Source organism: Equus asinus, chromosome 23, assembly GCF_041296235.1.
Source record: "Equus asinus isolate D_3611 breed Donkey chromosome 23, EquAss-T2T_v2, whole genome shotgun sequence".
Classification (NCBI taxonomy): domain Eukaryota; kingdom Metazoa; phylum Chordata; class Mammalia; order Perissodactyla; family Equidae; genus Equus; species Equus asinus.
Window position 1 is genome coordinate 16,106,525 of NC_091812.1, and position 13,898 is coordinate 16,120,422.

General features: G+C 49.5%; 1 protein-coding gene and 1 long non-coding RNA gene across 6 annotated transcripts in view; one reads left to right on the forward strand and one right to left on the reverse strand.

Annotated features, from left to right (window-relative positions):
* DAPK1 (death associated protein kinase 1) overlaps positions 1–12,035 on the reverse strand; it is a 171,151-nt gene extending 159,116 nt beyond the window's left edge. The window contains exons 1-2 of one of the 5 annotated variants that reach the window (XM_014826971.3): positions 11,727–12,035; positions 10,698–10,867 (exon numbers count right to left, since the gene is read on the reverse strand). In XM_014826971.3, coding sequence (XP_014682457.1) covers positions 10,698–10,759 — 62 coding nt within the window. In that variant the 5' untranslated portion in view covers positions 10,760–10,867; positions 11,727–12,035. Of the gene's footprint in view, positions 1–10,697; positions 10,868–10,954; positions 10,979–11,085; positions 11,111–11,200; positions 11,338–11,726 lie in introns of those variants that run through there. The other 4 variants (XM_044757003.2, XM_014826972.3, XM_070495405.1 and 1 more) reach the window with 4 other exon arrangements.
* A 40-nt stretch (positions 12,036–12,075) lies between these two features.
* On the forward strand, positions 12,076–13,191 carry LOC123280272 (uncharacterized). Its single transcript, XR_006519074.2, has 2 exons — positions 12,076–12,378; positions 12,819–13,191. It is a non-coding gene; the product is annotated as an uncharacterized lncRNA (long non-coding RNA).
* Positions 13,192–13,898: the final 707 nt, after the last annotated feature.

Sequence of the window (13,898 nt, forward strand, 5' to 3'; positions counted from 1 at the left end):
AGCCCAGCACGTAAACCGAGGCCTGGGTCTGAGCCCCCAGAATGAGGCCGGCACACCTGGAAGGACAGATCAGATAAACACAGTCCAACCGGGCAGATGGGCACCGTGCAGGCTGAGCCAAAGAGGGGCAGAGAGGGTGAGGAGAAAGAGGAAGGGAGGAAGGAGGGATGGAACTGAGGAGAAGCGAGCCCTCACCCCACCCGGCTCCTGGGAGTCCAGGCCAGAACCTGGGCAGAGAAATGAAGAATGCACAGAGGACAGATAGGACTCATCACACAGATTCAGAAGCACGTCACACAGTCTTGCTCTCTCTGTCTTCAGCCACCACTTCTCGAGCACTTGCTACGTGCCTGGTCCTGGCTTTACATACCTTATCTACATCCTCACAAGAACCTTGTGAGGTAAGCATGGCTATTATCTCCATTCTATCGAGGAGAAAAGGGAGTCTCCCAGAAGTCAACAGTAAGGTAACAGCAAGTGTGTTCTGGAGTCCGAGATTTGGGTCCAAAGTTCCGAAGTGCTGTTCTAATTTCTGGAAAGGTACCTTCCTGCATAAGGCAAATAACAACGCCTACGGTGCGTTAGCTTAATCCCACCCAACATAAGACACAAAAAACCATGTTCTCTACTCAGAAAACTCGCAATTCATAGGGAGAGCCAACAATCACATGCATAAGCCAACTGTACAAGAACACAAGTGGCCAGTTACTTACTCCAAACTGTTAAGGGATTTAGGAAATAAGAAAGCAACCCTTCACAGTGGACCAGCCGTGGACACGCTCTGGAGAAGTCTGAGGCATATGACCGGCTAGGCCATTTCGCCTCTGCTTCTTATTTCTCCAGGGTACCACTTCTCTCCAATGTAGACGAGTTGTAAAAGTTATCTGTATCAAAGAGAATGTTGCTTCTGAAGATGAGGCCTACATAGGACGGTCCACGTTAATTTGTAATATTCATAAAACAGGATATGGTCATTCCTGTTTAGCAAAACAGAGGGATGTCATGCTTCGGGCCGGCCACTAGCTCACCTGGCCTGTCCACTGCTATATGCCAAGCCTCCCAATCTCTCCGTGCCAAAGGAGGGTGGGGGAAAGTAGACTGACACAATTCCATCCTGGAAAATGTTCCACTGGTACTGATTCATTTCCTCTCCTAAACAGTTGAATCAGCTGCCTGAAGCTCTACGTGGGGAGGGATGTCTGATGGAGCTTAGAGTGAACCCCTATCAATTCTAAATGGGAAAATTGTAAATAGCTTCCAACTATTCCAGAGCTTGTTTGAATTACAGTGCAAAGAAAGCCCAAGAACAGAGTCCCAAGCAGTCACTGTATAGGTCCATCACCAAATGGGACGACAGGTGAGGAGTCCACTTCACTCCGATTGCACAAGGTGGAAAAGCGACACTGGGAGAGAAAAGAGCAGAAGGGCCAGAGGTCAGCCAGGCCTCGCCCCGAGGACACAGGTGCCGCTGCCCTGACGCACTGTGGAGGGCGCAGCCAGCCAGGAAGGTGGCTCCTCCACCCTCAGTGGCGGGTCGGGAAACAGCCCGGGGTGATCCGAGGCCAGAGCACGCCTGAGGGCAGACGGGGAAGCTCCTGGCACTGCACACAGCAGCGCATGTGCTGATTCTAGGGGCTCGGAGCAGCAGAGACAACATTTAGAAAGACAACTTTCTCTAGTCACATCCCAGGTGTACAGTGGAAGCCCCTGGCAGGCCCTGGTTTATGGGCCAGAAAAACTGTTTCAGTAAGATAACAAATAATCTCTGAGTGCTTTCTGGTTCCAAATTCCCAAGGACAGCTGCTCTGCGGATCACCTGCAATCCAGCATCTCAAAATTCAGCAGGCAGCTGTTAAAAGTCCGTTCTCCTTCAGCATGTTTCCACATACCTCAGTGTGTATCCACATACCTACTATAGTGCGTATCCGCACCCCGACTATGGTCCGCATGTGCACACACCTACTACAGTGCACGTCCACACCTACTACAGTGCACGTCCACACCTACTACAGTGCACGTCCACACCTACTACAGTGCACGTCCACACCTACTACAGTGCACGTCCACACACAGACTACAGTGCACGTCCACACCTACTACAGTGCACGTCCACACCTACTACAGTGCACGTCCACACACAGACTACAGTGCACGTCCACACCTACTACAGTGCACGTCCACACCTACTACAGTGCGCGTCCACACCTACTACAGTGCACGTCCACACCTACTACAGTGCACGTCCACACAGACTACAGTGCACGTCCACACCTACTACAGTGCACGTCCACACACAGACTACAGTGCACGTCCACACCTACTACAGTGCACGTCCACACCTACTACAGTGCATGTTCACACCTACTACAGTGCACGTCCACACACAGACTACAGTGCACGTCCACACCTACTACAGTGCACGTCCACACCTACTACAGTGCACGTCCACACCTACTACAGTGTGTATCCACATCTCCACAGTGCGTATCCACACACCTACACTGTGTATCCACATCTCTACAGTGCGTACCGACATACCCATAGTGCATATCGACACACCTCTAGCGTGTATCCACACACCTACAGGACGTATCGACATACATACAGTGCACATCCACATATCTACAGTGCATATCCACACAGCTACAGTGCGTATCGACATACATACAGTGCACATCCACATATCTACAGTGCGTATCCACACAGCTACAGTGCGTATCGACATACATACAGTGCACATTCACATATCTACAGTGCATATCCACACAGCTACAGTGCGTATCGACATACATACAGTGCACATCCACGTATCTACAGTGCATATCCACACAGCTACAGTGCGTATCGACATACATACAGTGCACATCCACGTATCTACAGTGCATATCCACACAGCTACAGTGCGTATCGACATACATACAGTGCACATCCACGTATCTACAGTGCATATCCACACAGCTACAGTGCGTATCGACATACATACAGTACATATCCACGTATCTACAGTGCATATCCACACACCTACACTGTGTATCCACATCTGTACAGTGCATACCGACATACCCATAGTGCATATCGACACACCTCTAGCGTGTATCCACACACCTACAGGACGTATCGACATACATACAGTGTGCATCCACATATCTACAGTGCGTATCCACACACCTACAGTGTGTATCCACACACCTACAGTGCGCAGACCTTTGCTTCTGTAAAGTGAAGCAGCCTGTAACTCCCAGACTATTAAATATTACACTCAAAAGGTTGCAGTCTTTCATCACTTTTCCAGAGACACATTTCTGCTGCTTACTCATAAGTCACAGACGGCCAAAAACAAAACTGAGCTCTACACAGAGGAGGCAAAAGGTTTAGAAGAGCTTCTCAAAGGAGGGCGGATACACGAGAACTGAGTCAGCACTAACTACTGACCTCTTCTCCCCCTGGCCACTCCCTTTTTGTCCCAGCGTATCCCTCTGTCACCTTTTTCTTGTATCACATAAGTCATACCTAGCTTCTTCATATGCACCTGGGTCATGGACAGACCTGGGATTTGCCAGGCAGACAGACACCCAGGCAGCTCAGAGGAAAATCTGATCTTTTTCAACATGGGACCAAAAAAAGGGCACTGATTACTGTTCCCACATTTCTTTTTCAACTGGAAAATCCTACAGTGGGAGGCCAGGAACAAGAGAGTGGACGACTGAAGTAAGGTCTCAAAAATCCTGTCAATCTTTCAAGTTAAAAAGGAAAAGTTCGCATGCTTTCAAAGGTAGAAAACGATGAACTATAAAAGAATTATTCAACAATGGAAAAAAGTAGAAATTGGCTCATTCCATGTAGGTGACAACTTAGAATATCAACTGTACCTGATACATTTAAAAACCAGCCCCATTCATCCCATTACATCTAAATAAGAATAATCAGACAATTTTGACAGAAAATAAAACGTGTCCCAAAAGACAGTCCACACTCAGAGCCAAATTTCCCAGGCAAAAACCATCAGGGTTTGAACTGGCACCATCAGTACAGACTTTTCAAACACCAGAGATCCCCAGTTTACAGCACTCATTTGTTCAAACATTATGCTCCTCATCCAAAGTTGAATGTGTTTATAAAGGAAAAAAAATCGACAACATTCTCCCCACCCCGTTCCCCTCCTGGCAGCTCTGAACATACGTTACGTTATTGAAGAAAATTTCTCAAGCTCCCAATTGAAATGCCGACAGATCAGACACAGGGGAAAGTCCCGTGGCCAGTGCTCAGCGGTGAGCAGTATTATACTTAAACAACAACAGTGTGACCCGTAAGCCACACTAGCTCTCAAAGTCACCTAAAAGAGAGAAGTGATAAACAAGAGGCACGGAAAATGCCACTTGTCAGCTCTCCCCAGATCAGGTACCAGCACACAACTGGTTCTGTTTTGTTTTGTTTTGGACCGGGACTGAAAATACGGCACAAACTATTGTAGGTTTTAGACTTTTTCATTGTAAAAGCTCATCTAGCACATTCAACCTAGCGTTAAGGTACAATGACACTTTCTGTTTCATCTAAAAAAGATTTACTAGTTAGACAGTTACTTTCAACCCAGTTTAGTCGGATGATGTAGAAAACCCACATGTCAGTCTATTTTTCCTCCACACTCTCCTAACTGCACATTTAGAATGTTAACAAAGTGATAAACTGGACTTATTATAAATAATTATACTGCCAAATAATCTTTAAGGCTGAGAGATGATGCATTCTGTTTTGGTAATTTACCACAATAAACCAAAGCAAAACAATTAAGTACTCCCTTCCACATGAGGTCTCAAACAGTCACACACCAGCCCTAAACCAGATGGACTTGGGCCGCTGAATGAAATGAGAAACTGTCACTTAGCAGGAGGCCCACTGGCAGAGCCAAGACTCTTACACATTACAGCACTCAAAGGTTAAATAATAATGCAAGTGTTCTGTGAACTTTCTAGAAAGCTAAACTTTAACTCTGGGACTTGGGTAAAACTATGCCACACACTAACACCATTCCTAGCTGTGGGCACATGCCACTCGGAAAAGGAAAGCAGGTCCGTGTGCAGGCAAGAGGCAGTGAGAGCTCTGAGCTCAAAGGGAAGCTCTGGCGGGGGCGGAAATGAAATTTTCCTTTCAGTGGTTCCTGGTTATTCCTAACCACTTCTCCACTGCACACATTAAAATGCATCGGCCTCAGTTGGCTGCCCAAATCACCTCTCAGAAATATCAACTTCACTTCTCTTCCAATAAGGAAAACTGCCAAATCATGACTGCTGTAGAGAACATAAGGAAACAGGCCTGGCCCAAGCTTCTAGGTCCATCTCTTGCTACCTACTAACCCGCAGCCTTGAGAAAGCCACCTGTCCTGTCTAAGCACCCACTGGATGAAATGGGAAGCAGGTCTTGCTGATCACTCTGGCTTCTTCTAGTCTGGGTACCGAAGGGTCTCTGGGCTGCCCTCCACCCAGGGAAGCCCCTCCCCACACCAGCAGGAGTGATCCAAGTCCCAGAGTTAATAGGTTAGCTTTTTAGAAAGGTTACAAAACACTTTCTTCCTCCCATGATCAGAAATGAGTTTCTACTCAAATCATGCCTTATTTCATTTATATACAAAACGCCTGGTTAGCTTAGGTACCCATAGCAGTTGGGTAGAATTAAGAGTGAAAGTTCCTAACACACTTTCCTGCGGGAAGCCAGGGACTCCTCACAGAGGTCAGACAACGTAATTGTCACTCACATGGCTTAGACCTTGTCCCCCAACCACACCAACTCAAGGTATCCAGTTTTTGCCCCAGCACCCACTCACCCCTCAACCAACCCAGAAGGTTCTCTGCCTTCAAGTGGTTACAACTTTCCTGGGAGACAAGAGGACGTGTCTGACAATGTCACCTCTCCTGACATAACCCCTGTACGGGATTAGTGACATTGCTCTGAGCATCCATCTCAGAGAGCTTACTGTTTGTATTCACGGCTTTGCAGGGGCATGCCAATGTTATGAGGCCTTTGGGTTCCTAAGTGGCTGGATGAGACACAAGCTGAGGGTAAAATGGCAGAGGGGACCAAGAAGTCAGCTCCAATGCTCCTCGGCTTCCCCATCACTAAGAACCTGGACCCTCTATGTTCCCGGGCCCGTGGAACCTAAATTATGCCTGCCTGAGTGGTCCGGAGACACATTCCCACTACTGGCAAGCAAGCATTCACCCAAACTACCACTCACTACCATCATTGTGCCCTCCCTTCACATCCTAGAAGACTATAATTAGACCTTCCTAAAATGCACAGGATTTTAAAATCACTCACCATTACCCTTAATATATGTATTTGAACTTTATGTCCCTTAAAACTTTGCAGCTTTTCCTATCAGAGAAAACATCTCGGGGCACATGGAAGCAGAAACGCAAAGAGAAGGAACCCCCTGGGCACGGTCCTACAGGATGAACTCACTGGTTGACCTTGTGGGCCCACAACTCACACTTCCAAAGGGAAAACACGCCGGGCAGTCACTCCTCCTGCCCTCTGCACAGGACTGCCACAATCCTCAGGACTCCGTCCTGCAGGCACAGTAAATCAACGGGAAGATGCACTGAGACTGTCAGGATTTATTACAATTCCTAACTTCAATTAAAATGCCTATGGATTTTATGCCAAAATCAAAATGTTTTAAATTTGAATTATCTTCCAGCAACCATCCAAATCAATGTAAAATATTTAATGCTCCACTTTGTTTTGTTTAAAACTGATCTTGTGCTTGGAAATTTTGGCTGCTGTGCCCATTACTGTTCAGCCACAGAGAACGCAGAAGAAAAGGCAGCTTCCATGTTTATGAGCTGCAGCCTTTAATATGCTAAGTTCACCTCCACAGTCATCACTTATTGAAGCCACAAATACGTATGTGTGTGTGGTCATGGTGCTTTACATATCTCAATCCATTCATTCAATCAGCGAGCATTTACTGAGCACCTAGTAAGTGGCATGCATCTAATTAGGCAAGAGAGATAAAAAAGGATGAGCCAGTCCAAGGTCACAACCTGTGACAACCTCTGGGGAAAGCAGATAATCAAATCAGTAATGACTGTGCTGTGTGGTAAATGCCGTGACGGGGAAAACAGGTTACGAAAAATATCTTAGATGTGTCAGACGTTTACAGCCGCTGTCTCCAACTCTCACAACACCCTGCAAAGGCAGGTGTCTCCAATTCCCAAATGAGGGTACTGAGTCTGTCCCACACCACGCACTGCCTTGCTATCCATCAGCATCCGCATCAGCATCTGCATCCATATCAGCATCTTCAATCCCCACTCTGGTCTCAATATGGCGCCTGCAGCTCCGCATGAGCTCGTTCAGGCATTGCTCACACTCGTGCCTGGGATTCCCCAGGACGCCGCACACGCTGGGAGAAAGGGCCACACTGAAGGAAGGCTCAGGCCACTACAAGGAGCAACACAAGAGTAATCATAACACAGTGTGAGGACGGAGCACAGCTGGGCAGGTGGTGGTCACGGACCAACAGAAGGCTTCAGACAGCAAGACAGTGGGCTTCCGAGCAGGAGAAATCATCGTGGAGGCATTTATTCAGGAGGTGGCACCAGGTCTTCAGATCACGTAAGGCCAGACAGCAGAGGAGGAAAGAGGCCACCCCCTCAGGAAAGCAGTGTTCAGAGAAGTGCCCAGAAGCTCACAGGGTAGGCTGAAGCGCGGCTAGGGCTGTCACTGGAGCCCTATCGTGGGCCACGCCAGCCTGCAGCTGCCCCCAGTGCCAAATGATAAGAGCAGAGGAGGCACGCCGGGGCATTAAAACAATGCAAGTGTAACAGCAGAGGGAGGCAGCCGCAGTGACAAGAGCTCCTCCCAGAGATTACACACGGACGGAAGCAGCTCTTGGTTCTACCACCTGAGATCGAGGGAGGACTCCAAACGGCCTCCCGGAGTCAACACAGAAGGTCACCAACAGTCGGCTAAGGATGATGGTCCATTCACTGCAGGGACTCGTTTCCACTTGGGGTGTGCAGGTTCGAGGCCAGGGCCGCATTATTCCCAGAATCACAGCGGACAGGCCGAGCGCTGCAGCCACAGGTCTCTCCCGGGACCCTCTTCTCACAGGGCCGCCCCACCCAAAGTTGGCTAACAGACGCTTCAAAGAATATGGACTTGCAGGCCAAGTTATCAGCCTGCCTGGAACATGGTCATGTCTGGGCCAGCCCTGCAGAAGATATCTATGTTCACCTCGTTACTTGAAAAAATACTTTTACGTGAGTTAGATCACTTGATTTTCACAACAGCCATGACAAAAGCACTAGGCTTCTCATTTTACAGATGAAGATCCCGAGGGTCAGAGAGAATAAGTGACCTGTTCAAAGTTGTAAAGCTAGCAAGTGGTTAAGCTGATTTTGGACCACGATAGCTGTCCGGCGATCTGTCTGCTCTGTCACTACTGCAATAACCCTAATACTGTACAAAGTTCTTTAGAGCTGACAGAGAGCTTTTACAGTAGTCCTGGGCAGTACACACAGACACACACTAACAGACACACACACACACCTGCTCACCCTCGTACATACATACTCTGTTTTCCTAAAAGTAAAATAACAAATACAACAATAATAATACTTTATTCTACGTGTTTAAAAACCTATCTTCCCCTCTGGCTACGGACTTCGTGTCAGCAGAGACAGAAGGTAAGTGAGGCGCTATTGTTTAGACTGTTAGAGATACGTGCTAAAGTCTTAGATCCTAGACGCTGGTCCGCTTATAACTCACAGTTCAGAGCACTGGCACTTGAGCTAAAGCCCTGCGCGTGTCCATCATCAGCCCTAAGGCCGCCTCCACCCCGCTTCCAGACCCGGCTTCAGGAGGACACTACTTCCCAGGCAGACGTCAAGATCCCAGGACTCGGAGAAAACTCCAAAAAAATCAACTATTTACCCCATGTTTACACAAAAACAAAAGATATATCAGACAGACAGGCACGTATACTTTACTGTAAAAAGTCCCCAACTCTCAGTTTTTCAGAGCACTTCTTTCAAATTCATATTTCACATACATTAAATTATTCAATAAACAATATGTCGATTAGTCTTGCACAGTGGGGAGAAAGTTCCACACAAAATGCAGACAGAGCCATGAGCAAAGCGAAGTGCGAGTGACAAATGAGTAAACAGCCTCGCGGAGGGCTGTGGGCACCCGAGCCAGCACAGGTACGGCAGCCACGGGTCGCGTTTCTTCTCCTCCTAACACACAATTCCACCGAAAGATCTTAATGAAAATGAGGTCAATACACTTAATCCATAAAGCAATCATCTCATCTAATTTTAATCATCCATCTTTTCAAGAGAACTTATATAATCAGGCCACACTACACAAACAAAATCATAATATATTTTTTCACCTCTTTTCCCTACTCCCAAAGGAAAACTCCACATACTGCTCATCTTGCTGAAACCACAGGAATAAAGTGATTTAATTAGAGTTAGACCAAGTATTTTAACCACATACTCAGTCTTAAACATACCCACGAAACACGGCTTTTGAGAGCTTTCCTTCCTCCTGACTCAGTAAATCTCAACATACAGCACACACAGGCTCCCAGTGACGTTCTGGGTCAATACCAAACACACACAGAAATACTCTGATACTGTAACTTTTTAAAAATTGCTTTCATTCTGCACTACTATTCAAACCATTAAAAAATTTTAGGTAAGCTCAACTTGCATAATTCTCATCATGCAGGGTGTGGGTGTTTGTGAATTTCCTTTTCACCGAGAAAAAGGAAGCTCTGTACCAGGATGTCAGGTGTGCATGGAAAAACAAATATTTTGATACACGTAAAGTAACTACAAACTTTTTTTATTTAAAGATCCTTTTGCCTACTTTACTCACAATACAAATACTGCAGTCAAGTTCCTTGTGCTGAATTTAAATTCAGGTGTTAAAACTGGGTTTTCTGCTAAAGTTTGACTGGAGTGCGATATAGCCTGTCAAATGCCCAGTCAAGGGGGAAGCGATCCAGCCCTAAGATGCCCCCAAAGAAATCATTCTTTGTTCACCTAGCAACTGAAACTCAGAATCACAGCTCCTGCAGTGATGGAAGTATCCTCAGTCCAGAGAGCCGTATCAGACCTGTCATTGATTTGTTAAAAATTTAACATTGTGAATGAAACCAATTCAATTCCTGGTTCCGAAATGTTTCAAAACCCAAGCCCAACATCAAGGTGTGGCAACTGTGCATTTATGACCTACTTACACTTGTGCATGTCACTCTGAAAATTCAGAAAGAGGGAAAGTATTAGGATTTTAAGAGCCTATTAATCAGTTCGTACTCTGTCGAAATCACACACAGGAGCCAACTCCAGCTGCAATCATGTTAGGGTTTGCCTCATGGTCTCAGAACGGCAAGAGCTGACAAGAGTTACTGCAGACAATTCTGTTGTTGTCGGGGGTCCTGATCAATACACTGCATCATAGTCTAACACTGAAATTGCTTCTCCTCCACTCCCAGCCCCTCGGATGAGGTGGTTTATTTCGGGTCCCTAGCCCTCGCTGGGTTAGTAACTCTTTTCTCTATAATTTGCGCGTCTTCTGGAAGGGCAAGGCAGACGCCTGATTCAAACCGCACTTGTTTACCAACCACTGCCCACAATATTATGCATTCCAGCAACGCCGCAGAGCGCTTCCGGCACCCCCTGTACCTGCCAAGCTCCTCGCCGGTGTCGTAGTAGTCATCCACGTTCTCCTGCCTGAACACCGTCATGATAAACTGTCACGCCTCACCAAAGCCCAGCGCACTTCAGCTCCGCTTCCCAAACCATCACCACCGCTCCTGCGCCTCCGTGGGCCCCTCATGCATCAGTCTCCAGTCCTTAAAAGGGAAAAAAAAAGGCAATAATAATAACAGAATGACAACCCCAAAAGGAAGTAGACCTCCCCAGGGCTAAAACCCGCTCACGAGCTGAACACCACGTCTCGGGAGCGGCCCCTCCCCGCTGGGTGGAGAGGAGCACCCTTTGTTAAACCCGGGCCAGGGACGCCCCCAGCCCCGCGTCGCCGGCGCGCGCGTGGGGCCGGGCGCAACCGCACCCCAAGGTCCGCGTCCCCGAAAGCAGGGCGCTCTGCACGGATCAGAACCGGCTCCGGAAGTGACCAGCCTCCCCTCCTCCCCTTTCTCTGCACACACGCCCACCCAGCTCCCCACCTCCAGGGGCGCCGAGGAAGAATGCAGCCCTCGCCCAGGCGGAGAGCGCCTCGCTGGATGCATCCCTCTCCAGCCTGCAGCGGCGGTGCAACCCCCGCCGCCTCTCGGCTCCCGCACCTCCCCGGCCGCTGCGGCCACCCCCTCTCCTCCCTCGAGCCAGGCAGTCCCCAGAGGCACATTCCTGGCGACTCCCGCTCCGTTACCCGGCCGACCCGGCGTGCGGCCGCCCGGGGGAGCTGGGGAGGGAAGGGAGCGACCGAGGGAGGCGCGGCCGCCCGCTCCCGGTCTCCGCGCCGCGACACAAAGCGCCCTGCCCGGCTCGCGCCACCTGTTCCCACCCGGCCCGCGGGGCTGGAGGCGCCTCCTGCCTGCGATCCCACTCCTCCTCGCAGTCAAGTTTCCCCCGCCTCGGCCTTCCTGGTTGTCCTGGGCGCTGCCCGGGCAAACCTCGCCGCGCCGCGGCCGCGAGAGCCAAAGCAGGCGGCGGGCCCGGGGAGGAGCCGCGGAGCTGCGCGCGACCACTCACCCGGGCGCCCCGGAGCTGCTGTCCCTCCGGCGCGCTGTCGGAGGCCGATCGTGGGCGCCAGCGCGGGAGACGAGCGGGGCGGCGGCTGGAGCGCGGGGGAAGCGAGCGCGGGGCGCCAACTCCGCTCGTCCTCCCCGGCGTCGCTCGGCAGGCTCTCCCGCTCCGACTCCGGAGCGGCCCCTCGGCTCCTCGCCGCCTTCCGGGCGGAGGGCGGCCGGCAGGCGGCCAATGGGGACCCCGCGGGCGGGCTGGCGGCAAGGCCCACCCACCTCCGAGCTGCCCGGCCGGCCGGCGCTGCGGGTTCCGCCCGCGCTCGCTGCTCCTCCCCGCGCGGCGCTCGGGGCTCGCCGGCGCGCTCTACCGCGCGCACCCCCGCGCACCCCACCCCGCACCCCGCGCCCACGCCGGGGGCCGAGCCCGCGCGCCGCGCGCCGCGCGCCCTGTGGGCGCCCCACCCGGGAGGCCGCCACGCTGCCCGCTTCGGCTGGGTTCCGGAGAAGTGCGAGTCCTTCGTCCTGCAAATGTGTACTGAGCGCCCAGCGTGTGCCACGCACCATGCTCCGCACCGGGAAATCGGAGACCAAAATAGGTTTTAAAAAACGCCTGCCCTCGTGGAACTTACATTCTGGCGGAGAAGATAGACAATAAATATGTAAGCAAGTAAATGAGATCATTTTAGAGGAGATGAGTTCTGTGGAGACTAAGATAGCAGAATGGGATCGAGAATGACGGGGAGTGGGCCACAGTAGATGGGAATCCTCTCCGGGATAGGTGTTTTGAGCTGAGACCTGAACTATAAGATGATGTGCGAGCAGAGAAGAAAGGGTAGGTGGTGGTCTCGGAGGCTCAGTGAAGCAACAGAAGCGAAGGGTTTCTGAGTGCTGTCTAATGCGGCATTGGCTGTTGAGGAGTTGAAACGTGGCTAGTCCCCAGTGAAGGCTGCATTGTGTGAAATATTCCAAGACAGTATGCAAATAAGAATGAAAAATATCTCGTGAATATTTTTACTTTAATTACGTGTTTAAATGCTAGTATTTGGGATATATTGGTTTGAGTATATTATTAAAATTAATTTCACCTTTTACTTTTTAGAATGCTGCTACTAGGAAATGTAACACTACCTATGTGGCTTGCGTTATATTTCTGAGGACCCTCCTGATCTACAGAGACCCCTTATCCATTCCTCTTCTTGCCCCATGCCCCTACCAAGCGTCTGCGTGGAGGAAACAGAAAGGATGGTTCCCCATAGGGACTGCTGGAGATCCCAAACAGAGAACGCTCCTCCGGGGAACTCAGCCTTACTGCCTAGAATTACAAGAACCAATATGAGAGCCCTCTGAGATTTCAGATCTATATTATGGTTAAAATGCCCAGATTTTCTAAAATGAGATGAGTTAAATTCTTTTTGGTTCAACAGAAATTTTCAACCAAAGAGATTTGGCCTCGCGAAAAAAAAAGAAAGAGAGAGAGAGAATGGCCCCCAGACCTTCTGTCAGAGTCTCCTGTCAAGAAGCCTTCATCTAAAGGCCCGCAGGAAGGGCACACGACGTCGGGATGGTGGAATCAAGGGGAGGTTCCAAATAGGGAGCTATCCAAGTTCGTATCAGGCTAAGTGGTGGGTCTGAGAATTAATACAAAAGGATCTTGAGAGGTGAGAAATACAGTCCAAAATAACAAAGAAGTGATTCATCTGGGAGAAAGGCAAATGAATACATCTGGGGGGGGGGGGTTACAAACACAGATGTTCGGGAGAAACTTGGAAAGGGCTTATGGGTGACTGCTTTATGGGTAATATTTTTTCTACAAAATAAATGTAAGTGTGTTTTCCAAGGCAATGAGAGGGATTGGCTGTGTCTGGGGACTAGTGTGTCTTACCTACCCCGTCGACTTGCTGATCACAGATGATTTTCTGGGGCAGTGAAAAATTCGCGGACTTGGAAGTCACAGAATTGGACCTAATATTGGTGGAACCATTTAACAGCTGAATGACCTTGGATGTGTCCCTTAGCCCTGAACTTTATGTCTGCACTAATTGAGGCAAGGATTCTAGAGAGGGGAAAATGTGGTGGTTGAAAAACAAGGCCAAAAATTCAATCAAGAAGCGGAGTGTAATTCTCCCCATGAATGGGAGTTGGCCATAGTGGCTGGCTTCTAAATAAATGTGGTGGAAGT